The sequence below is a fragment of the Agelaius phoeniceus genome, chromosome 1, assembly GCF_051311805.1.
Source record: "Agelaius phoeniceus isolate bAgePho1 chromosome 1, bAgePho1.hap1, whole genome shotgun sequence".
Taxonomy (NCBI): Eukaryota; Metazoa; Chordata; class Aves; order Passeriformes; family Icteridae; genus Agelaius; species Agelaius phoeniceus.
In genome coordinates this window covers 137,315,250-137,338,793 of record NC_135265.1, presented here as the reverse complement: position 1 = coordinate 137,338,793, position 23,544 = coordinate 137,315,250, and the positions used below count along the sequence as shown (strand labels likewise).

At 38.7% G+C, this 23,544-nt stretch overlaps 1 protein-coding gene across 1 annotated transcript; it reads right to left on the bottom strand.

Moving 5' to 3' along the window:
• Positions 1-2,167: 2,167 nt before the first annotated feature.
• Positions 2,168-20,001, bottom strand: LOC129120188 (ATPase family AAA domain-containing protein 2-like). Its single transcript, XM_077173355.1, has 18 exons — positions 19,965-20,001; positions 19,543-19,641; positions 18,390-18,474; positions 17,448-17,616; positions 17,117-17,232; positions 15,428-15,602; positions 14,751-14,839; positions 14,268-14,427; positions 12,996-13,086; positions 12,248-12,553; positions 10,432-10,525; positions 8,865-9,048; positions 7,163-7,348; positions 5,937-6,072; positions 5,583-5,701; positions 3,204-3,332; positions 2,908-3,001; positions 2,168-2,262 (listed from the first exon to the last, which is right to left on the bottom strand). Exons 1-18 carry the CDS (start codon positions 19,999-20,001, stop codon positions 2,168-2,170), a joined length of 2,364 nt encoding a protein of 787 aa, XP_077029470.1.
• Positions 20,002-23,544: the final 3,543 nt, after the last annotated feature.

The window sequence follows — 23,544 nt, the reverse complement described above, 5'->3', positions numbered from 1 at the left end:
TTGGACATTAGTAAAATCTTTGATACTGTCACCTATGGCATTCTCCAAAAGAAACTGTCACTGTCTGCTCATGGCTTAGACTGTAAAAGCAAAGCAGCAATTTAAAGCAGATTCCACAATCCTTTGCAAGGAAAAAAACACCAAAAAACATCAATCCACCCCTCCAAGGATTTCTTCTTTCTTAGTTCAGTAGTTTTGAAACTGATGGATAAAGAAAATCCAAAGAAAGCCCTAATCCATGCAGCTGAAACTCCTGAAAGTGTTCCTTGGGAAGGAAACAGAGTCCATGACAAGCCTCACTCCAAGGCAGGGCAGACCATTTCTGAGTTCAACTTGGTCTGTGCTTCCCATGGAAATGCAAGGCAGTCTGGAAAGAAGAACCTGACTTGGAAAAATAAGAATTTTAGCTTTTGAAAGCTATGTTAAAAATACTGAACTCCTGCAAGTTGAATTATTCAGTTGTTGAAGTAGCAACACTGAGATGCAGAAAGCGTGGGCTACATGACATGCTTTATAGTCATGTAAGTTGTCTCTTTTTTACTAAGGTAGACCAAGATTAAAAAAAGTTTAAGTAACATTTTCACCAGTTTAGATTATGAGTTTTAATTAAGCACAAATGAGTCCTGATTTCTAAACAGAGTTTTGTTTTTAAAGCATCTAAAGTAGAACATATAAACACTTGACTAAAGAGTATTTCACAGGTACTTCAGGCCAGCTAAAATGCACTCAGAGGTTATGTATTTTTGTCTTAAGCACTGGTCCTGATGCCTTTTTGTCATCAAAATATGGGCACTCTCTGTGTGACCATTATTAAAATAAGACCAAAGCAGTGTCTAAGATAATCTTTGTAAGATAACTTTACAGGTAAGAAACTGAATCAAAATAAACAGGAAGAACAAATAAATCAGCAAACCAGCACATCCAGATGCATCAGCTCCTGAGGGAGGAGGATCAAAGGAGATGAACTGGGAGCTGGAGCCCTGGAGGTGGCTGCACCATGGCTGCCTGCAAGGCGGCCGTGCCACCCCAGCCTGCCTGCTTCTGCACCCCGGGGCACTCGGGTGCCTCCTGACCCATCCCTGTGAGGTGACAGGGCAGCCAGAGCCACAAGTGTGTCCTACTCCTGGCCTCTCAGCTTCTCTTTATTTCACTAGAAATAAACTTGCAGCAAAAAAAAAATTAAGCAGTTCCAGTGTCTTCCAGCAATAAAAAATGTTTGGAAGGTTTGAGACAACAGCAGGAATCAGAATCAAAACACTTTAGAAGAATTCTATGCTGTTCTCTTGAAAAGAAAACATTGTTGTCCTGAAACGGGTTCTTTCACCCAGTGTGCAAAAGACTGAGCCATACAAAGTAGAGGTATTGGATTTATTTTCAGTTCTGTGCAGAAAAGGGTGGTAGGCAGTAAATCCACAAAGTCGGCATACTGATTATCAAAAATTTCCAGACACTAATGTTGATTGGCTCCCAATTACACAGTCTTCCTATTCATTAATATTCAATCTTCTATTGGTTGAATGATTCTCTTGCTTCAGATGCTAATTAGCCCACATGCTCCATCTTTTTTCAAGCTGGTGCCCACTTTTCTTCAGCTGATGCCTTCCCTTCTTCAGACAGATCCTTTCTCAATCCAGTGGGCATGATCTACTTCTGGAATTACCTAGTTGAATAAACTTGCCTTGTTTTGTTCCTCATACTCTGGCATTATATTGGTCATTTCACTAAGTGTCACTGGTTCAGCACTCTGTTATGTCTGGTTTCAGTTACGTACTTAGCTTCTTTCTTCTGATCTTTTTTCCTATAGCTGTTACAATTAGTGAAACATGCTAAATATAACTTATCTATTTGGGAGCCATACATTACTTCAGTATGTCAAGTACACTGAAGCCAAGTATCACAGCCAACTGAGGGCTGCAATTTCTTTCTTCATTTCCTAATAATGGGGAAAAAAAAAAGAAGACAGATTAGAAGTCAGTGCAAATACAAGCCTGAGAACCCTGATAACTTCTTCATCAAAAGAATCAAGAATCTCTACGTATATACAAGTGTTAGTGATATTTAGCCAATACATGTGCTACCACCATCACAATTCTTTTCTAGCCCCACTAGCTTCAAACAAGTCCTTAGGCACCCAAAACAGAGAGTAGGCCAGAGAAACTGCAGGGATCTATCTCAAGGAACAATGGATCTCTATCAAGGTGCTTTCTACAATAAAAAAGAAGACAGTTCCTGAAGAGCCACTACTGAAAGCTGGAACTAAAGCTAAAAGTAGACAAAAAGTCAAGTCCAGTCACAAGAGCCCACAAGCCCTGATATAACACAAACAAATCCTTCCTCATGCTAAAACACATTATTTTGCTAGATGAGAGAAGGGCACATTTTTCAGGAATGGCCTGCTTGGCTAAAGAGAAGAGCCTTCCTCTTCTTTTTTTTTTTTGAGGCAGACTTAGAAGCATAAATAATTTTATGTAATTTCATGCATAAACATCCGAAAGACAAATGGATTCAAGGATCTTAAAGACTGAATACTCAATCTATCTAAAACAAGTTAATACTGAGAATGCCTGCCTGGGACCATGGATGCCTCTGGAAGATTTCTGCTGAGTTCCACAACTCGGAAATCCTCTCTCAGTGGAGGAGATTAGAGAGTTGGACTCATTAGCATCAAAGCATCGTAGGCAGAAACTTCCCCACATATCATATTAAAGATGCTTGAGCCATGCCAAGTTAAAAAGGAAGTCTATTGAGCCTACAGAAAATACTGAAATTCTTGTAATGTTTCATATTTAATTTCTTTTCAAGAATGGAATGAGTGCTATCCAAGTGTTACCATATGTGCCTGCCTGCAAGGGAAGAAATAGGAAGTGACAGACTGAGAAAAGTGCTCTCCTTTCACAGGCCCCCCACCTTCTTTATAAAACTGGAAAAGTTCTTCAGAAAGACGAGTGACAGACAGATTACTGGTTTGAGAGGCCTGTGTAGGTGGACCCATTGCCTTTTTCTGCCAAAATTACCAACAATTATGCAAAATTCAATAATGGGTTTGCAATATGAGTAGATGTCTTCTATCCAGAAATGAAAGTCTTGTAACACAGGCAACTTAGCAGTAAAGAGTGATAAATAATTGTGAGCGCATACATATGCATAACATACATACACATAATACCATGTGACAGAAGGTGCTATAAGACAAAAACAATTACCTCCACTAATACGGTTTTGTCTGGATTTTCCCGCTGTTGATAAATGCACATGCTAAGAACAGAATATAGTTTTGCCATGCTCGATATACTGACATTCTCAGTTGCTGTGACGACAGCATCCAACACTTTCTGAAGAAAAAAAAGTGGAAACTACAATTCAGAATAGGACAAGGTATGTCCTACTTTCATATCTTGTGAAATAAAAGTGGCACTTTGGAGAGCTGATTAAATATCTCACAAGATTTAACTGGAGAAAACAATTTCTCACACTTCAGACAAAAGGAAGGTTTAAAGTTCATACAATATTTTCTTACTCATCAATCTATGACATCAATGATCATAACTGCCAATCAACTGCCTCCAGAACAGAGGGGAATGACACAATCCACTTTGTTATCGAGTAGCTGCCACTGAGAAGCCACGGTTGTATTTCATTAGAAATCCAATACAGGGCTCTGGAAAATATGTCTTTGGAAGACAAGTTCTAGATCTTCCAGGTACAGCTGTGCCAGCTGGAAATAGAAGCTCCTTAGGTGCTCACCCCTACCCATTAACTGGATGTTACTGTGCCAAACACCAGCTAGCTCCTATCTTTAAACTCAGAAGTGGATGAACTAGCAGAATGATTGCCTGTAGCAAATTGCCAATCTGTCACAGTTCCTTTTTTTGTGGAGATGTGAATGTGATAATCTGTGGAAATGCAACACTAGCAAGCTAGTGGCACCACTGCTGTCCAGTAACTCTGTGGTGTGTGAGGTTGTGGAGATATAGCTTAAGAAAGCAGCTGCATCAAATGAAAATATTACTGCCTCACAGCTGCTTGCCATTAACTCAGCCCTGTTCAGATCAGTTAGGACAACATTTGAGTATTTCCCTGAACATCCTTCTATCCAACTGCAGCTAGGAGGCACAAAACCCACACAGCTTTCAGCTGCTGCAAGCACAACACATAGGACATGACAGCGGTGCATGGCCAACATCTCCAGTGAAACAACTTCTAATTGCAGCCACACAGGTGAGTGCATGCTTTTCTGCTTGTTCATCAAGTTGTATGCTTATTACCAAGCAAATAAACAAACAGAAACTGCCACCAATCAAACCACCTTAACAAACCCAAACAAATAATAAAAAAAATCCTATCCCATACAAAACCAAGCAGATATGTTTTGGAGGTTCATGCAGCTTACTGACTTCAGGAAAGTTCCAATGAGGTTCTCTAGTACAAGTGTCAAGTTCCAGTGACAGTCATGTTAAGGAAATAAGTTTTCTAAACAGACATGTTTCATGACTGTAGCTTTCTCCTCACAGCTGAAAAATATATATCTAAGCTGAAATATCTTACCCTTTCTCCAGCTGGAAATAACTTCGGAGTACATGCTATTAGCACTCTGACTCTAGAAAAACCTATGTGGTTTCTCTCCATATGCAGGCAGATGTGAACAACAAAATCCCCTAAAATTTGCTTCCTTAGGACACCAGCCTTAGAAAGCTAGTTTCACTTCTACAAATTATGTCACAGCTTAAAAATGTGACAGAAATTGTTTGGATAAGCCCCTTCATCAGAGGGGATACCACTCTGGTCGTATTCTCCCCATACAGAGGAAACATCCAAACAACACTCCCTTTCTCAGACAGATAAACAGTGGCCTCCTCTGCTTTGACCAAACTCCAGGAGTTCAACCAGCAACTTCCCCAATTTTCGACCAAGCAATATTCCCTGAAAGTCAGGTCCTTCTTTTATACCCTCTCCAGTTCAAGCAAAGGAACCTCTTTGACCCCCTGCAGCTAGGCCCACTTTTGACCCTTTCCCCAGCTATAGCCTAGGATAACAACTCCTCTCCTATAGGGGATTAGAAAAACCTTATAACTCTGTAACTGTAAGAATGTAAAATTCTAACACTGGATTTTGAAAGAATTCTGCAAAAGCGGGTATTAGTATTTTATCCAGGATGTGCTTTAGGTCAACTGGCTAATTTCAGATTTACAGCCATAACTGCTAAAAATCAAGGTCCTTTTCTGGTTCCTAATACATGAAAACATGCAAACAGAAAAACAAAACAACCTTACCACAATCCATCATAAAAACTGCATTAATAATTAACAGTAATAGAAGGTTGTCATTGGGCTATATTAAAATCTAACAAGCCCTTTTACATTAAAAATTAGGACGAGAACCCCATCTTCTAAAATACAGCAAGAGCAGCAGTTTACACCAGCTGCAGAAACAACTGTTATAGTCCCTTACAGGCTGAATTATTTCACAAGCTATATATCCCTCTTGTAAATTGTTTGAACTGGCATTGGTTAACAACTGACTTAATTCACAACCATAAAGAAAATGTCCTACTTCAGTATTAACAAAGTTGAAGTTAGACTTACTCTGAGCTCAGAGTAATCTACAAACACTCCTCGTTTTAGAATTTTGATTGCTTTCTTGTCTAATACTTGTCGTTGCCCATCCACCTGAGAACATCTTGCAGAAGGGTGTGCCTGCGAATCTGGAATAATGCAAATTTAAGTCAGGATTTCTCTTAATGTGGAAGAGAGTATCAGCTAAGTATCCTGTACCTGAAATAGGGTACCTCTCTGCAATAACAGAGAAAAATTTTAGTCAATTCATGGTGCTCAAATGCAAGTACATGAAAGATGATTGACAGAGAATTATCACCAAAGCAAATACTGTATTAGCTGTTAACTTACAGTAACAAAGTTTTATATGTAGAAAATCCTTACCTGCATTGTTTTTTGATGCAGGGGGTTCAGCAGCTTGCTTCATAATCAAGTTCTCATAAAACCCTCTCCTTTCAGCCCAGGTAGGCCGTGGGATATTGAAAACTTCTTCACGATTAGTATTAAACAATGTTTTTATCTAGACCATGAGAAGAAAAGAGATTTCAGATATAAGGCCACAAAGACTTTTTATTTTCTATTCCAAACAGATGAGTGCATTTCTAAATTACACTGAATACTCATCTAGATAAAACAAGCTTTAAAAGTCAAATTCTTGGCCTTAAAAGACTGGATTCCCATAGCACTGCAGACTAAAATACCTTCTCTAATCAACCTTCTCGAATTTAAGATCCATGAGAAAAAGTATGATAAACCAATCACAAAGGGGTGACATTTACCTCCCCAAATACTACTTATTGTACATTTACCCAGCTTGATGCCCTTTAGCTTGAATATTTATGACAGTTGTAGAGGGAAGAGGCAGGGATCGGCAGACAAGTGATAACTTTTTGGTAATGTGGGATTCTTAGGTTGGTTTTTTTTGATTTTAGAAGGTACTTATTAATTTTATAAAAACTTTGCTACTTACACAAAATAATCAGAGCAGCATATAATATTTTAAACACCTTCCTTTAATGAACACTCTCAGATTCTAGAAAGCACAGCACGTGTTCTTAATTAATTTCATTAAGAAATACAACTAAAAATTGTTTTCCAAGTTGCTTAAACAGAAGTTAGTCCTTAGCTTTTTAATTTGCCAAGTTTCCACGTAGATGAAGAAACTGATTTTTTTGTGAAATAATTTAAATTAGAAATTACATTCTATCACTAACAGTATGACCACAGCACTTTTTCAGTAAAAATGTTTTCAGAAAAACAATCCTTTTCCCAGCTCTCTTTCAAGCACTGTGTATTCTTCACTAAGTACACACCAAACCATCTCAAAGCTACTGAACTGGTTGTCTGAAGTGTATCTATATGCCTGTCTAGTAAGCACAAGTGTGTGAGAAGGGAAAAAAAGTTGGGTCAAAGTCAATCTCTTCACTCAGAAAACACTTCAGACAAATGCTTTCAGCATTTTTTATTCTAAGAAAATTTTAAGAGGTTCTGATGCCTGAGTAATAACAGCATAAATCTGCTTAAGAGCAGCAGAGTACTCCAACATTTCAAGAAGCTGTAAATTAGCAAGAAACTGAGTAACAAAGAAAGAAAAGTATTGGCAGAAATACCTCCTCAGGGAGATCTTCATGTGGCACATCAGATGTTGCAAGGAGCAAAACTGGAGCAAAGTATGGAATGTTATTCAGCAACCCTGTAAAACCAGCTTTCAGTGTAGGTCCAACAGCCTCCCACCACGAAGAGATTTGTGGGATATAAATGATACTTGGTGCTGTTCTTTGAGCTTCTCGTATCAACTGGTAAAATGAAAGCTTGGATAAGAAAATTGCATCATGTAGAACAGGCCACTGAGTAACCACGTATCAGTCAGACTATCTCGTGAAATAGGAGTGCATAAAGCCAAGACATCAAGACAAACCAATGAATGAACAATTCCTTAACAATAAGGTAACATTTTCACTTTGACTCAAACATAGACACTGCTATGCAGACAGAAACTTAGGGGTCAGGTAACTCCTAAAGAGCCTCAAAACTCAGATGATGTGATGATGTGCCCGAAAAATCAAGACTAACCCTTCAGCAAGATGTGTTAGCCTGGAGAAATCACTACATAACTGTGCCTGCACCATTTCCAGTTCAGTTCATTTGCCCATACCCATGTTAGACTGGAGCACAGCCTGAAAAAAAGGGCTAGCACAGTAAAATAAGCCTGGTCACAAATCATAATTTCAAGAACATTTTATAAGAGGTCACTAGTCCTTAGCCTGCCTGAAGAGCTAAATCGCTCAGAGCCTCTCATTCCTCTCATTATCAAAGTATCCATCAGACCAGATGCTGTGCTTTGAAAGACCACAAACCACTGCCTACAGATGGCACTTCAATCACAGAAGAGCACACAAATCTACTTCATGAGGGAAGTGGCAACAGTCCTTTCACATGGCAAATTTCTCCATGCATCATTTCAGAGTAAGAATATGTAGGGAGTCCCTGTCACAAATGTGTGATATATCCATGCAGCAGTCAGGGTATTTATATAGCCATAGGTGCAACCATGACATAAAAAAAGGAAAATTGCTCCTCCTGTATGGCAAACGAGTATCCAGTCACATGATGAGTCTGTCCCGACTTGTACAGCTCTAAAATGCTGCTAATAAAGATAAAAATATTTTAATACAGCAATGTCAAGTAATTAAATTGATTTCCTGCCTAAAGGTAAAAAAAATCAAAACTGCAGTAATCTGCTTATATTTTTTTTTCTAGTTAAGTGACACACAGCAGTTTGCACATTTAAGCATTCCATTAATTGGAATGCTTTCATTGCATTTCACTGCAGTAGTACAAACTGCATATGTATATTCTAAAAAACTTCTTTTCACAAAAACTTTGGCTGTTTTACAAATACAATAAAAATAAAGTTACAAAAAGTGCATGACACCATCAGGCTGATGCAGAGACAGCTACTGGGAGCACAGAGACCTAAGAAGTAACAAAACCAACTTTCTGGATCCCATCAAGACCAGCAGGATTACTTGCCACAAAGAAGGGCTTATTAGCAGCACCTCCCACCTTCCCAAGCTGCTAGTGACATCTTCCCTCTTTCATTTCAAATAGAAATGAAACATGGCTATGTAAAAATGTCCTTATTCAGTATCATTCCATCTACAAGAAAAGAAAAATTTTCAAACAAAAGTAAACACGTAACAGCAAATTCAAATCAGGCCAACTCCATTAACAGTGATTTGTGCTTATTTTACTAGTTTATATACAGTTCAAGAATCCTATGAGAACAACAACAGCAACAAAAAGAGATACCTGTGAACATGTTTCTTCCTGTGATGCGGTGCCAACAAACAAGGTGGGTAGATCTAGTGTATAAGCTGGAAACTTTTCCAGGGCATGTAATATGGCAGGTGCCAAATCAAAAGCCTGCCCACATCCTGGCTCTTCAACTAGTAAGAACCGTGGCCTGAAAGATGTTGGCTGGTAAGAAGCATTTCTACAACAGTAAGAAGAAAACAAGTTTAAAAAAGTGTGATGAACACGTACATAGATGTTAAATATTTTTCCCTTTTTTTTTTTTTTTGTAAATATGTTCCATGTTCTACTAAATAATAAGCTGCTCTGTGATTCTGTGTTCAAGAAGACCAGTCTGTTTATCAAAGTCTATTTTCTCAAAAATTGGTATCACTCCTCTGCTAAAACATCCTGCCAGTTCCCAGCATGTCTATTATTCCTTTGGCTGGGTTAAGTAACAGTTCTTAAATCCAACAGGGGGGAATGTTCAGACAAGCACACACAAAACAGCTGGTCAGTAATCTGATAACAGGGCAAAATAGCAATTCTTACAGCTCAAACCAGTCTGGGTCTCTTTACTGTCCATACACAGCTTGTCTTGACTTTAAGTGAGATCTCTACACCTGTCAAATTTAACTAAAATTTGGCCACAGTTCCTGGAGATGGTGGGAAGAAAGGGCCAAAACCACATTTCTAGGAAAAAAACTAATATGATTAGTGAAATACATTATGTGTATCTGAAGAAGAACATGATTGCTTAAATTAAAGCACTACACTAAATATGTGTAAGATTTATATTCATTTTATTCAGTCATTCTAGTTGTTTCATCTTTGACTTGGGCATTAATTTCCTAGTCATCTTGCTTTACTTGCATAAAATACACTTGTGAAGAGGTTTGTGCATTTTCCCACCACATTACTATTGTACCTTTACTTGTTGAAGTAAAAGACCCTAGAAACCTAACCAACCTCAGCAAGTCATATTTTCTGGGCAGCACAGCCATAGGAAGGGAGAAAAATATCTGACAATAATCTATTTTTAAAACTATTGGACTACGTGACTTTGACAATTAAAATGTCAAAAGATAACAAAAAATCAGTAGGGTAAAGGTGAAAAATGGAGGCATCATCTAAATTTTTCTCCCAGTGATTTAACAAACCATTTCTTGATTTTGTTTCTGATACATCATTTGCTACTGATTCAACCATCTTGGAAGGCAGAAGGGTAAAAGATGGCTACATAAATCCATACAGGTTTTCTAAGCTAAAAGGACAGAATGAGCATTTTTTGGGTCTTGAGTCTTTGAAGGAATACTATGGATTAAACCAGCTTGTTTTAATGGTCTGTGAACCAGTTTGACTTAGTAAAAGAAGGCTGGGCTGATCAGTTTGACAAGTTAGGGCATTGTAGTCAAAACAGTTAGATCTAGTACCCAGCTGGATCTTCACTGTTGAATTCTTGCAAATATTGATCACCCCTCAACACACTCTTAACTCCTTCATCTGGCAGCCCTCAAATATTTACATAACATTTTACAGATGCAGCCATCTCAAAAATGTCACCATAAAGAGGACAAACATGTACCCGCTCAAAGTGCGGAATTCTGCCTTTTTGCTCTCAGGCTTCTTTTCAGAGACTGATGGTGAGTTGTCATCATCACTGTCAATCCCATAATTCCCTAAAATAGTATTTAAAGACAAGAGAAATTTGTTATCTTTACTGAATAGTTCATATTTCGCTCTTGCTTTAATACACCTTTGAAACCAGTGCTAGAAAACATTTCTCTTGCATTTTGTTATTTGAATGCTATTATCTGAAGGGTACACCCTACCAGAGATCTAAGGGCATTGCACAAGCTTATGCAAAGCTGTCCCATGTCCTATGATTTGCATCAGGTATTATCTCTCTATTGACAAACCTTGGGAGGTTTTTTCCTTAGAATTAAGATGATCAGGAACAATTTCTGTAGTTGTTAGATACCAGAAAAACCCTCCTCCCCTCATTTAAGCATTTATTTACTTTATTCGTAATAATTATTGATTATATCAGTGGACAAAGGAAGGGTTACAGACATCATTTATCTGGACTTCTGTAAAGTTTTTGACATCATTCCCCACAGTGTCCTTCTCTTTAAATTGGAGACAGATGGATAAGTGATGAGTGGACTATTAAACGGCTAAGAAAGTGGTTGGATGGTCATATCCAGAAGGTAGCAATCAATTGCTCAGAGTTCCTGTTGACATCAAGGACAAGTGGTGTCCCTCAGGGGTGCCTACTGGGACTACTGTTATTTAATATCTTCATTAATGACATAGATTAGGGAATTGAGTGTAACCTCAGTAAATTTGCAGATGACACTAGGCTGAGTGATGCAGTTGACACACCTGAAGGATGGGATGCCATACAAAGTGACATGGACAAGCTCAAGAACTGCAACAATGGGAATCTCATGAGGTTCAACAGGTCCAAGTTCAAGGTGCTGCACCTGAGTCAGGGCAATTCCCAGTATCAACACAAGCTGGGGATGAATAGATCAAGAGCAGCCCTGCCAAGAATGACTTAGGGCTGCTGGTGGCTGAGAGGCTGGACATGACCCAGAAATGTGCTCTTGCAACCCAGAAAGGCAATTGTGTCCTTGGTTCCATCCAAAGCAGTATGGGCAGCAGGCCAAGGGAGGGTATTCTGCCCTCTGCTCTGCTCTGGTGAGACCCCACCTGCAGGGCTGCATCAGCTTTGGGGTCCCAGCAAAGAAAGGACATTGACCTGTTGGAGCAAGTCCACAGGAGGGCCATCAAGATGATGAGAGCGATGGAGCACCTTTCCTATGAGGAAAGACTGGGAAAATTTGGTTTGTTTAACCTGGAAAAGACAAAGCTTCAGGTTGACCTACTTTCGGATTTCCAGTACCTGAAGAAAACCTACAGGAAAGATGAAGGACTCCTTACAAGAGCATGTGGTAGGAGGACAAGGGGAAATGGATTCACACTGATAGAGAGTTAGTTTAGATTGGATAATCGCAAAAAATTCTTTACTCTGAGAGTGGTGAGGCATTGAAACAGGTTGCCCAGAGAAGTCATAGATGCCCAGTTCTTGGAAGTGTTCAAAGCCAGGCTGGATGGATCTCTGAGCAACCTGGTCTAGTGGAAGGTGTCCTTGTCCAAGGCAGGGGGGTTGGAACTAGATTACCTTTAAGGTCCCTCCAATGCAAATCATTCTATGATGCTACAATTTGGAAAGAAGTGCCTCATATGTGAAACCTTAGATCCATCTATGAAATTATAATGGGATGTGAGCTACTGTCAGTAATAGGGGGCTCCAGTAGAGAACTCACAGTTCTCCACTGACACACAGCTCCCACTCTGCACTTGCAAAGTATAACAATTAGATGTTATTGTAATACCTTGAGTCTTCAGTGCAAGCTTTGCATGGGGAAATGGTCTCTGCAAGGCTTGTAAAATTCTTTCCAGGGTGTTTTCTAACAGAGGCTTTGAAATAGATGGTAGTGCTCTCCCAGGTGAAGCCCCAGCTCTCTGTGATGCTGGAACAATCTTCTGCATGGCCATGGCAAAATCCTTTGCTGTTACTTTAATCGATCTGGCATCTATCTTCAGTCTTTTGTCACTTTCATGTATCTGTGGATAGCGGCGGCGCAAAGCACAGAGCCCAGCTTCAACACATAAGGCTTTAATATCAGCACCACAGAATCCTGACAAACAAAACAAGAACCAAATGTTACATCAGCGTATATTTGTGTTATATAGGTTAAAAACTGCCTGGATGGCCTGGCCAGGAGTGTTGGTGAATGATGCTACATCCAATTGGCAGAGGGTTCACTAGTGGTGTTCTCCAAGGCTCAGTACCGAGTCCAGTCCTTTTTAATATCTTTATCAATGATGTGGATGAGGGGATTGAGTCTACCCTCAGTAAGATTGTGGACAACACTATGCTGGGTGGGAATGTTGATCTGCTGGAGAGCAAGAAGGCTCTGCAGGGGGATCTGGACAGGCTGGATCAATGAGAATGAGGTTCAGCAAAGCCTGGTGCCAGCTCCTGCACTTCTGTCACAGCCCCGTGCAGTGATACAGGCTGGGGGCAGAGTGGTTGAACGCTGCCCAGGGGAAAAGGAACCACACTGCTTTCAAACTCACCAACACATTTCTCAGCCAGGTCTTGAAGTAAGTTGTCTGATGGCTTCAGGGTCCAGTCTCGTGTGTGAATTTTGAAAATTTCTAATCTTGCCTAGAAACAAAACAGTTGCATTTTAGTTTGCCTTAAGTTTTCTCTTAAGAAAACAACCACAACACAAAACCCCCAAACCTCTCACACTAGTACAAATGCTTTTCTTGTCTGCTAAACTTCTAAGTATTTTAAACATCAGTTATTAATACATTTGCTGCTTCTTTAAGCAGGAAATTTATTCATTCTTAAATTCTTACATCAAACTTGTGTAGGAGATAAAAGGCAGGTGCATCTTCCATAAAAAGTGAGTTTTATAAGCATGAGACCTAATGATTTTGAAGAACAAATTGCAGTAAAGGCCTCATCTGCAAATGGACATTCTGCATCAAAGAAAATTCTCTCAAATTTAGCAAAATTTCACACTGAAATTTTGTGAAAATTTCACAGTGAGGTTTCAGTAGTTTATCAAATTTGCTTTTCTGCCAGTTGATTCAAAGAAAACAGTCATATTTAAAATTGCTACAGTTCCTACCAAGAACAAAAACCATGACTCAGACTACTGTCACTCATCCAGAAAATGTCAAACATGGCCCATTATCATCTCTGATCCCAGCAAGACTTTCAGTGAAGTATCTTCTGGTTCACAGATTAATTATGGCACACTTCTAGAATTCTTCCACAGCAGGGAATTGTGTATTAGATCTGTTTCATGACACCTTGTCTCTTGTTCCTGAAAGCACATAGATACTGTATACAAAGGTTTGTGCTAAATGCAGTGTTTCATGCACTTTTACTAGCCTTCAATCCAATTAGCCTTTTATCTTTGCTCCAAAAATTACCAAGAAATAGCAGTGATAGTCAGAGAAAAAACACAAAAGCAGGGTTACAGTTTTGTACACCATCTCTCTCCCAAACATCCCCATCCCAATATTTTTGTTGCTATAAAACAAATTTCTTCATTGCTTAGCTATTGCCACTGAACTCAAAGTGCTGCACCTGTGCAGTGTACTTCATATCTCTGTCCAAGAGAGAGACAAGTACTTGTTGACATCATCTTATTCCTCTATATATTCAGTACCAGGTTTGCCTTTCACAGTACAATGGAAAGTCTCCAGATATCCCTCTTGTGTCCAAGCTGTACACTACAGATGGAGACTTGCACTGCTCCACGATGCTGCCTTGTTACAGGGGGTTGGTACAAAGATGGACTTTGTCACATCAGACTGATTTGAAGTTCTGACCTCTTTGTTTGGCAAGTTGAAGCGGAATTCTCGTTCAAAGCGCCCAGGTCTTCGTAAGGCAGGATCTATGGAATCCAGTCTATTGGTCGCTCCTATTACCACAACCTCTCCTCTGCTGGCTAAACCATCCATGAGTGTCAGAAGTGTCCCCACAACAGAGCTAAACGAAAAACATAATTTTCATTCACTGGTTTAGTAAATTTTCTTCAGTCCCACATAACCTTGTCCAGTGATCATTCAAAAACGACAGGTTTCTATTGACAAGATACTGATCAGTGAAAGAATTCTTTTAATACAGCAAAATACAGATAAGGTAACACAGACCTTGTACTGATATCAAGCTTAGTGAATTGTTTCCATTTATTGTTTAAAAATAATCTGAAATTCACTAGCACTGAATTACTAGTTTTTGGGTAAATGAAGGTGTTACATCAAGATAAATAGGTTGTGGTCTTCTCTTCACAAAGATCAAACATGTCCTACCTGTGAACCTGATCTTGTTTGCTGGACCGTACAGGAGCAAGAGCATCGATCTCATCAAAGAAAATAATTGAAGGTCGCATCTGGTAGGCCTACAAAGAAAACACAGGAACACAGACATCAGGAAAATATTACTACTTGAAAGACAAGAAACACATTATGGTTGGAAAGGCACTGGAACTAGATTTTTTTTTTTTTTATCAGGGATCTCTATTAATTAACCTAAGGTGAAACAGCAGCTTGTCAACAGAAAACAGCAGCCTGTCAACCCACTGAGACTGGGTGACAGGAAACAAATCATACCAGATTTTTTTACTGCTATTTGGCAACCATGAGAACAGACAGGGCTCAAAGTCTCTGGAAGTGACCTTCCATTACTAATTTAAATGAACATGTGCATCTGTTTCCCTGTCACCTAAAGCTACCATCTCTTGCTTCTTGAGACCATTTTTATTACTGAGTTGTGTGTATGGTGAAGGGTTTTTTCAGGGTGGTGGTGGTGGTGATTTTCTTGTTTGCTTTACTAATCTTTTCAATACATCTCAAGAGACTCCACTGAGAAAGGGAACACTGGTAATCCCATTTCAGTGGAAGATTACAAAACATGAAAGAGAGTGAGTTCTTGACCACAAAAAGTTAGCTACAATTCCAACAGAACACATGGCATGTTTCAACCTTACCTGCTCAAACACTAAACGCAGCTGTCGTTCAGATTCTCCTACCCATTTACTCATGCAGTCGGCAGCACTTCTCATAAAAAAGGTTACTTTCCTGTCACCTCTGCTACATTCATTAGCAAGTGCACGAGCAACCAGGGTCTTTCCAGTCCCTGGTGGACCATAGAATAAACAGCCTCTACAATTTAAAAGAAAGAATTTTTTAAAAAATTCACATAAGAAAAAATGTAATGGAAAAGTATTTATTTCAACCCCCATCCCTAAAATACACAACTCTGCACTCCTAGGCTGAACACTTCATGGATATTTTAGTAACAGCTTAAGTGTGAGAAAAGTCAAAAGTGTTCCTACACAATTCTGCAAGACAAAGGAAACAAAATTAATAAAGAGAATAATGCAGATGTACAAAAAGATAGTAGCATCCCAGTTCTGACAAACCAACAGAGATGGTTGCAGTAGAGTGAAGCAAAACAAGAGCAAATTTCCAGTGCAGAATCTGAGACTGAGATATCTTAGGAATCATCAGTTCATTTTTTCAGTGATAAACTGCATATTCATTCTTGTTTTCACAAAAGTCAAGATTTGAGAGCAAAGTATTTCATTCTCCCTTAAAAAGCTTTGAGTTATTGGATTTGGTCTCCTTTTGCTGCTGATTAAGGAAGAGAAAGTAGTCTAAAAGTGGGAAGGTATTCTGCATTTCTGTATTTCCATCAACTAGAAGAGTCAATGCACTGCTGCTTCAAAAAGAATTTCAATGAATAAAGAAGCAAAACACAGATTTCCTTTTGTTTGTAATACTTTTAAATTCACTGGAAGCAAATAATTTAAAGTCTTATTTCAATATACCATGACCAAGGATATATAAAGCTAATGAATCTCCAATAATTTCATTTCATAACAAAGAACTCACTTAGCTGTGTAAGAAGGGGGAATGTGGAGGGATAGAATGTAAGAAAATAGTGCAGAAGGTAGTCTCACACCTGAGGAGTTGCAGCTGCACTAATCACCAAAGATTAGGAACAGGCCGGCCCTTAATAGGCCACAGCTGTGTCCAATAAGAAGGGAGTGCTACAAAAGAGCAGGTGAGCTGGGTAAGGAGATGTTAGAGTTTGTTGGCTGTGCTATGAGGGGAGCTGCAGTTTATTGGCTGTGCTGTGAAGAGGAAGGAGTCAGTGCTGTGAGGAGTTGCCCATGAGAAATCACCAAGAAGGTATGGGAGCTTTGCAATAAGATGACAACAGGGACAGAGTCTTATTTTAGCCCAAATATAAAAAACACTGCAAAGTTCTAGCTGCAAGTCCCATCAATTGTAAAACTAATACCTGAAAATACTAGAGAAAAAAAAGAGTTGGTGTAAGACAAAACTGGGCTTCCACAAAACAAACTACAGTCAACTAGCAGCAGATAATGCCTTCCTACTCACAAACTGATCAAGTCCACTTGCATGCCAGACTCTAAAGAAAAAAAAATCTCCAACTCCACTTTTAAAGGCTAGTTTTGACACAGTAAATCTCTGAACATACATGTATGCCGTATTCTATCCTTTTTTTTTAATTACTTTTTATTAGTGCTAAAAAGAATCATAAACACTGCTGAAAATCTTGAAGCATGGAAATATATTGATACCCCAGCTGGATATTCTCCTGAAAATAACTGAGTTAAGAATTTACAATTTTAAATGGTGTCTCTTACCTTGGAGGTTTAAATTTCAATATCTCGAAGACATCAGGATAAAGCAATGGCAAAATGACCATCTCTTTTAAAGCTGAAATGTGGTCAGAGAGACCACCCACACCCTGAAATTGTGCCTAAAGATGAAGTCAACAGAACACATGTTAAAGAAAGCTGCAATATCTATAAAATTCCATCACAAATTAGATGTCAGCACAAAGAACAAGTTAGTGGCAATTTGAAATTGATTGAGAGAAAACTGTAAGTCAAAGGAGCTGCAGAGAGCCCATTACTGGAAGCTTCCATAAATACTGCAAATGTCCCACTGACACCATGAAGTAAAAATCCTTACTGAACCATCTATTTGCATTTGCTCCACACCAGCCAGGCTTGCTCCAATTTTCAAGTGATCCTTGTGAACTTCATTTAAGTTGCCTTTCCGAGTTGCTTCAGTTTTCGTGTGATCATTCAGAGGTCCCTTTATTCGGAGCTCATCTTTCTGAGGGTTGGCTGAAGGAGACCTAATTTGAATTAAGGAGAAAGAAAAAAGTGCTTTCTAATTTATGATGCAGTTAGATAATTTTTGATTTTCTAATGATAGCAAGTAAACCCAAAAGACCTTATAAATGAGCATAAACTTCCTAAATAGTTATTCATTCCAACAGTTTTATGTATAATGGTCATGACTAATAAAGAACTTTAAACTGAGTTAATTATTTTAACAACTCTTAGCACTTACAAATATGAGTATTGCAACTTATAATTTAGAATTTCATTAGGCATTTTTCTTGTTTAAGGATAGCTTTATAAAGAAATGTGAACTCTCTTCAGTGATTGACAAAAAAAATCCATTTAAACGTCCATACAGGTTCTTCCATACAGGTGAGTTGTCCTCAGTTTTAATAAATTGTACCCTTCAAGATTAAGTCTTAAATTTTAATTTGTGCACTCTTCAAGCCTAAGATTTTCAGAGGGACATTATGGCTTCCATTCCAGAAAAATGAAATTTCAGTTACACAATCTTAGTCACAACTCTCATCACCACCTTATTAGTGACCAAAAATACAGCATTTTCAAATAAAATCTAAGGACTAGTAAAAACGATGGCCTCTCCTTCAGTGTATGTTTTCCTTATACCCTCAGACAATCACAGTAGTAATCTGCAATTATATTAATCTCTAATTATCCCCAGTCCAAAAAACCTTGAAAGCATTATTCAGTCATATGAAGAGCACAACACATATCAGCCCATATCAACAGTCGTCTCATAAAGGAGAACTATCATAAACCATACACCAGCCTTTTAGGTTTTTTTCTTGAATCTCTCTCTTTGACAGGTGGAGTATAGTTGGACGAGCTTTGGTTACGTTTTCTTAGATCTGTTGAAAGCAAAGAATTTAGAATTTGTTACAAACAAGTTTGAGAGAAATCAGGATAGTCAAAGGCAGAAAATGAGACATGTATTATCCATCTCTAAGCTCAGGGAAAGTTTCAAGAAGGGGATGTTGGGTGGTTTGATCAGTGCACAATAGAAATAAAAAGACACGCACCTGATTTTTAAGAAAAATTGAAAACCACAAGAGTAAGACTATTAAATCTCTTTAATTGTTATTATTTTTAGCATTGATAAGTAATTTTTTTAACTGAAAAGCAACAATAAGGATGCCAAATTGCAAGAAAAACAATAGAATGCACACAGGATACATGCATTCAATAAAATTTACTGGCAGAATGAAGTAAGAAGTATAAAGAGAAGTTTTGTGCATGTATTTTCATTTAAAAAAAAAAAAGGAAACCTAAATCAACAACCCCTCACTTTCATACAAGAAATTAGCTCTCAAGAGAAAACTGTATAATATATAGTATTGTACAGCATACTGTATTAGGTCTGGCTGGGATAGAGTTAATTTTCCCCCCAGCAACTCTCACAGTGCTGTGCCTTGGTGGCTGGAAAGGTGTTGATAACACGCTGGTGTTTTGGCTACTGCTGAGCAGTGCTGGCACAGCATCAGTGCTGTCTCCCCAGCATTCCCCTCCCAAGCAGTAGGCTGGCAAGATCCTGGGAGGGGACACAGCTGGGATAGTTGATCCAAATTAACCAAAGGGATTTTCCATACCATATGACATCAGCTTAGCTATAAAAGTTATGAAAAGTAGGAGGAAGGAGGAGCATTTGTTTTTTAAAATGTTTGCATTTTGGAGCAATCACTACACGTGCTGAAGCCCTGCTTCCTGGGAAGTGGCCAGACATTGCTTGAAAATAGAAATAGAAAACAAAACCTCTTTTTGTTCTTTGTGCACTACCTTATTCTTTTGCTTTGGTGAACTGCTTTAACCTACAGATTGCCTTCCATCTTACTTTCTGTCCCCAGTTCAGCTGAGAAGCGAGGGTGATAGAGCAGGCTGGTGAGCACAGGTGCCCAGCCAAGGTAGCCCAGCACACCTACTTTCCAAGGGAGATTCGTAGCGCTCAACAGCTTTCCTCTGCCGGAAGGAGCGACGCAGGCCATCGCCTTCTCTTCCTTCACTTCCTTCTGGTGAAACCACTGCACATCAACCAATGTTAAGTCGTGTAAGTACTGTTGCAAATGTGATGTATTCAAAACACACTATATGACACATTCCCACCTGTCCACAACTTCTTATCTTGTAAGCATTTCAGAAAAAAAAGTGGATTTTCTTTTTCCTCTGAATACCTGTTCTAAGCTCACTACAGTACAGCCCTAGAGCTTGTAATGGCAATAGCAACATAAATTCTTTAATAGATGAAAAACAACAAGTAGTTCAGCCCATCTCAACTGTTAAAGACAAGGCTTTTGGCTAGAGTGTAGTCAAGAAAATTTAAAGCAGAAATAGCCTGCAATGCTACCTGGATCATCAGGATTTTCATTGTTAGTTCTTTCCATATTGAGGCTTTCCTAATAAAAAGAAACAAGAAAGATAAATCAGAATTATGCAAAAAACCTGTGGGCATATTTGGTATTTATATAGTAACATTTTCAAGGCACTCCATATACACAAAAGATTGAATTAGGCACAGGAGGGTAGAATGGGAGCATCTCTCTGGTACCCAGGATTAATAACAAGTATTTCTGCTCTAAAATAGGATTTAGTACATGTGATAGTTAAACACATCACCAGATACAAAAAATTGTGCATCAGTTAATCCCAGGTAAATAATCCAAGAGTGTAGCAGAACCTCGGACAAAGCAATTCCTAGCAGGCAAGAAAAAATCATCCTGGTATTTGGGAGATGATAAACAAAGTACTGTAGAAAAATCTGATTTCATTAAAAAACAAACAAAGAAACAAACAAACCAAAGAAAACATAAAGGAATTCACATCTAAACAAAAAAGACCTATCAAAGCAGGCTATGAAGATGTTCAAAAAACAAAGCACCTGTCAATCAAAACGGCAATGGACTAACTTAATAGAGGAAAACTAAGAGGGAATTTGGCTGCTGAGTATAATTTTAACATGACTTCCTCTCACAGCAGAGGACTACTTGAGCTCACAAGCAAGGCTGGCAAAAAACCAAACACAGATACAGCACTCATCAGTTTTTAGTAGGATTTGAAGTGAAAACTCAAGCCCTGAAACAGCTATTCATAAGCAGAGTCCATTCAACAGTCATAAGGCAATTCAGAAAGCATAGTTTATGGCATGTATTGCAGCATTTCACTGCTATTTTTGAGTTTCTTCTGAAGAAGATATTCCTTCACCCTTTGAGTGTAGAGATGTGTCATGACTGTAAGGTATTAAACTATAACTGGAGAGCAAAAATAAATAGTTTTCTAGACTCAACTGTCCTTTGGAAGAGGTTTGTTGAGCTAAATTAAAAATACAACTAAATAATTCCTCTACATGAAATACCCTACAAATCTTCTCCCTGTCATCCACTTTTTTGCAAGACTGCTTCTGAAGTACAATGATACAGAATTGATATGTAAGAACAAAGATAGCCAGGTACAAAAAGCTTCATTGAAACCAGCACACATAATCGTATAATGTTTCAATACAGTGTGCACAAAGCAAGTCTTTGACCTCCAGCCAAGTTTTTCATCACTACATAAAATTAGGTCCAAAAGTTTATTTTTTTACAGAGAGATTTAAGAACAAGTGGTTAAGCATTTGCAAACATGAACCATTTTCAGGTTTATTTTCCCCTCTTGCTGAGCACAATAAAAAAAATCTAATTTAGCAATTAAAAAATGAATTCTGAAGATCACATTAAGATAACAGAAAGAAATTATGGAAGTTTGTCATCACAGTTAGGTTGGCCTGCATGATGGCATTAAGTCATTTTTAGTTCACAGCCTTCCTCAGACAGCAGACTCAGAGAGTGTGTTGGAAGGAAGTGATGAGGACCATCAGCTTCAACTCTTAAGATTGCTTATTCTTCTTGTAACTGGAATGAAGGTCTTACACTGATTTTCTATGATTGTAGATGGTAGAAAAAACATCTCATTGCTGTTACACTTTGTAAACCTTTCTAAAAACAATGTCAGTGTGGGCTTCACAAAGGGAATTAAGATACAGACACACATACAGAAACACTAGGACTGCTTCACTTTGTATCCAACTTTCCACCGTGTCTTAACATGACCTGGCATTACAAAATTAGTTTTAAGCATGAAAGAAAAATTAATTAAACATCAAAGTGCTTCTGATGCAAGAAAACTGATTTAGAGGAAAAGTTAAATCCACTCAAAGTCACAACATAAAGTCACTGTTTTAGAGCACAAGAACCAGCCTACATGTAACAGAGGCTCAGGTGTGATCTCTCTGCAACAGGCAATCCCAAAATGAGGACACCAGTAGCCAATTTAAACTTAGCTGTGCCCAAATTCTTTACACATGAAACACCTGCGAAATACATCCTTCTGAACATACTCTGAAGTCTTAAACAACCTCAAGAACCTGTTGCCAAAAAAACTTCAGGTTCAAGAGCTTGGATGCAAAGTACAAAGGCCAACATTTATATAAACTAGCACTTTAACAATAATGACAGGACATACCCATGCAGGCAGAGTGAAAGAGAGGGACCCTATGTGCCAACTGCAGTGGAATGTTTAAGAAAGGCTGAGAGGTTGCTGAGCAACAGCCCCTCTCCAAAGTTCCAGCCTTGGCCACACCCAGTCCTGGTGCGACTCTACTATAAAATTCCCACTTGCAGCCTAGAACTTGGCAATTACAGAATCATAGAATGGTTTAGGTTGGTGAGAACCTTTAAAGATCATTTGATTTGAACCCCTCTGTCGTGAGCAGGGACCCCTTTCACTAGACCAAGTGGCCCATCCAAGCTGGCCTACAACAGGGCATCCACAACTTCTCTGGGCAGCCTGTTCCAGTGCCTCACCACCCTCACTAAAGACACACTGTATATGGGGTGGCACCTAGGAAAGTCAGCCCAAACACATTTATCCCTTGCTGCCGGGAACAATACCTTTTTCTGTTGTCAAAAGGAGGAGAAAATCCCTAGCCAATATTATGCACAAAGCCTTGCTAATAGGGCTTATTTAAGTAGCTTTGCAAGATGATGAAAAACCCTAGTCACTTTTAAATTTGCCAAACAAAACATTGATTTGTAATGGTGTAACTACTTTGTCAAGTCTGCAGCTTTGGTGGACCTCAAAATCACCTTTTCTTGAGCTTTTATCCTAACCCATACTACAGAAAGTATAATGTGAAACTGGTTTCATAGGATTTTTTTCCATAAATACAAATGAACTGGCATTAATTCTGCTACTCACTTTTAATGCATTATTAATTCAGTTTCATGTTATCTGTTCCATTACTTTTCCAAGGAATTATGTGACACTGACAAGTTTATAATTTCCTGGTTAATTCCTTTTATTCTGTTTAAATATTAGCATGTTACCTTTCCTTTGCACTCCTGAAATTTCCCCTGTGTAGCAAGAGTTACCGAAAATCGACAGTAACAGTCCAACTCTTCAACAGTGCCTCTAAACCTGTAGGATACAGCTCATTCAAACCTGCTCATTTAAAATGTTTCATTTCCTGTTCCAAAGCAAAAAAAGTTCCTGAAGCAGATACAGCTCTTATCCCTCCAAATCAAGCCAGTAAGAATGGGAATGCCCAGGATCCCCCATCACTGGAAACAAGCCATAGAAGACAATGACAGGAATAACTTCTGTGATACAGAGGAGAACATCACAAGTGAATGCTCTTTGACATGTTAGTTGTTAAAACACAGTTGTTTCTGGTTTGGCATATGTGGAAACTGAGATACAGGGAACCTTACCAATATCCACAGTGCACGTAGCAAACATAAGAGCAGAAGGTGGGAGGTCTGAACAACTCATGGCCTAACAGCTACAGGCAGCTCCTCATACATCCTTCACTATTAACCTAGAGGTTCCAACCAAATATCACCACTTCAAAGCACAAAACACCATGTACAGCTGTTCAGTGTTAGCTGATCATC

Bases quoted from the DNA above. Each gene is read 5' to 3' on its own strand.
- LOC129120188 (XM_077173355.1), bottom strand. From the start codon at position 20,001: ATGGAAAGAACTAACAATGAAAATCCTGATGATCCAG. The intron at 14,840-15,427 runs GTAAGGTTGAAA...TTTTCTTTGTAG, and splicing joins TGCGTTTAGTGTTTGAGCAG to GCCTACCAGATGCGACCTTC. The intron at 13,087-14,267 runs GTCAGAACTTCA...TTTTGTTTCTAG, and splicing joins TCAACTTGCCAAACAAAGAG to GCAAGATTAGAAATTTTCAA.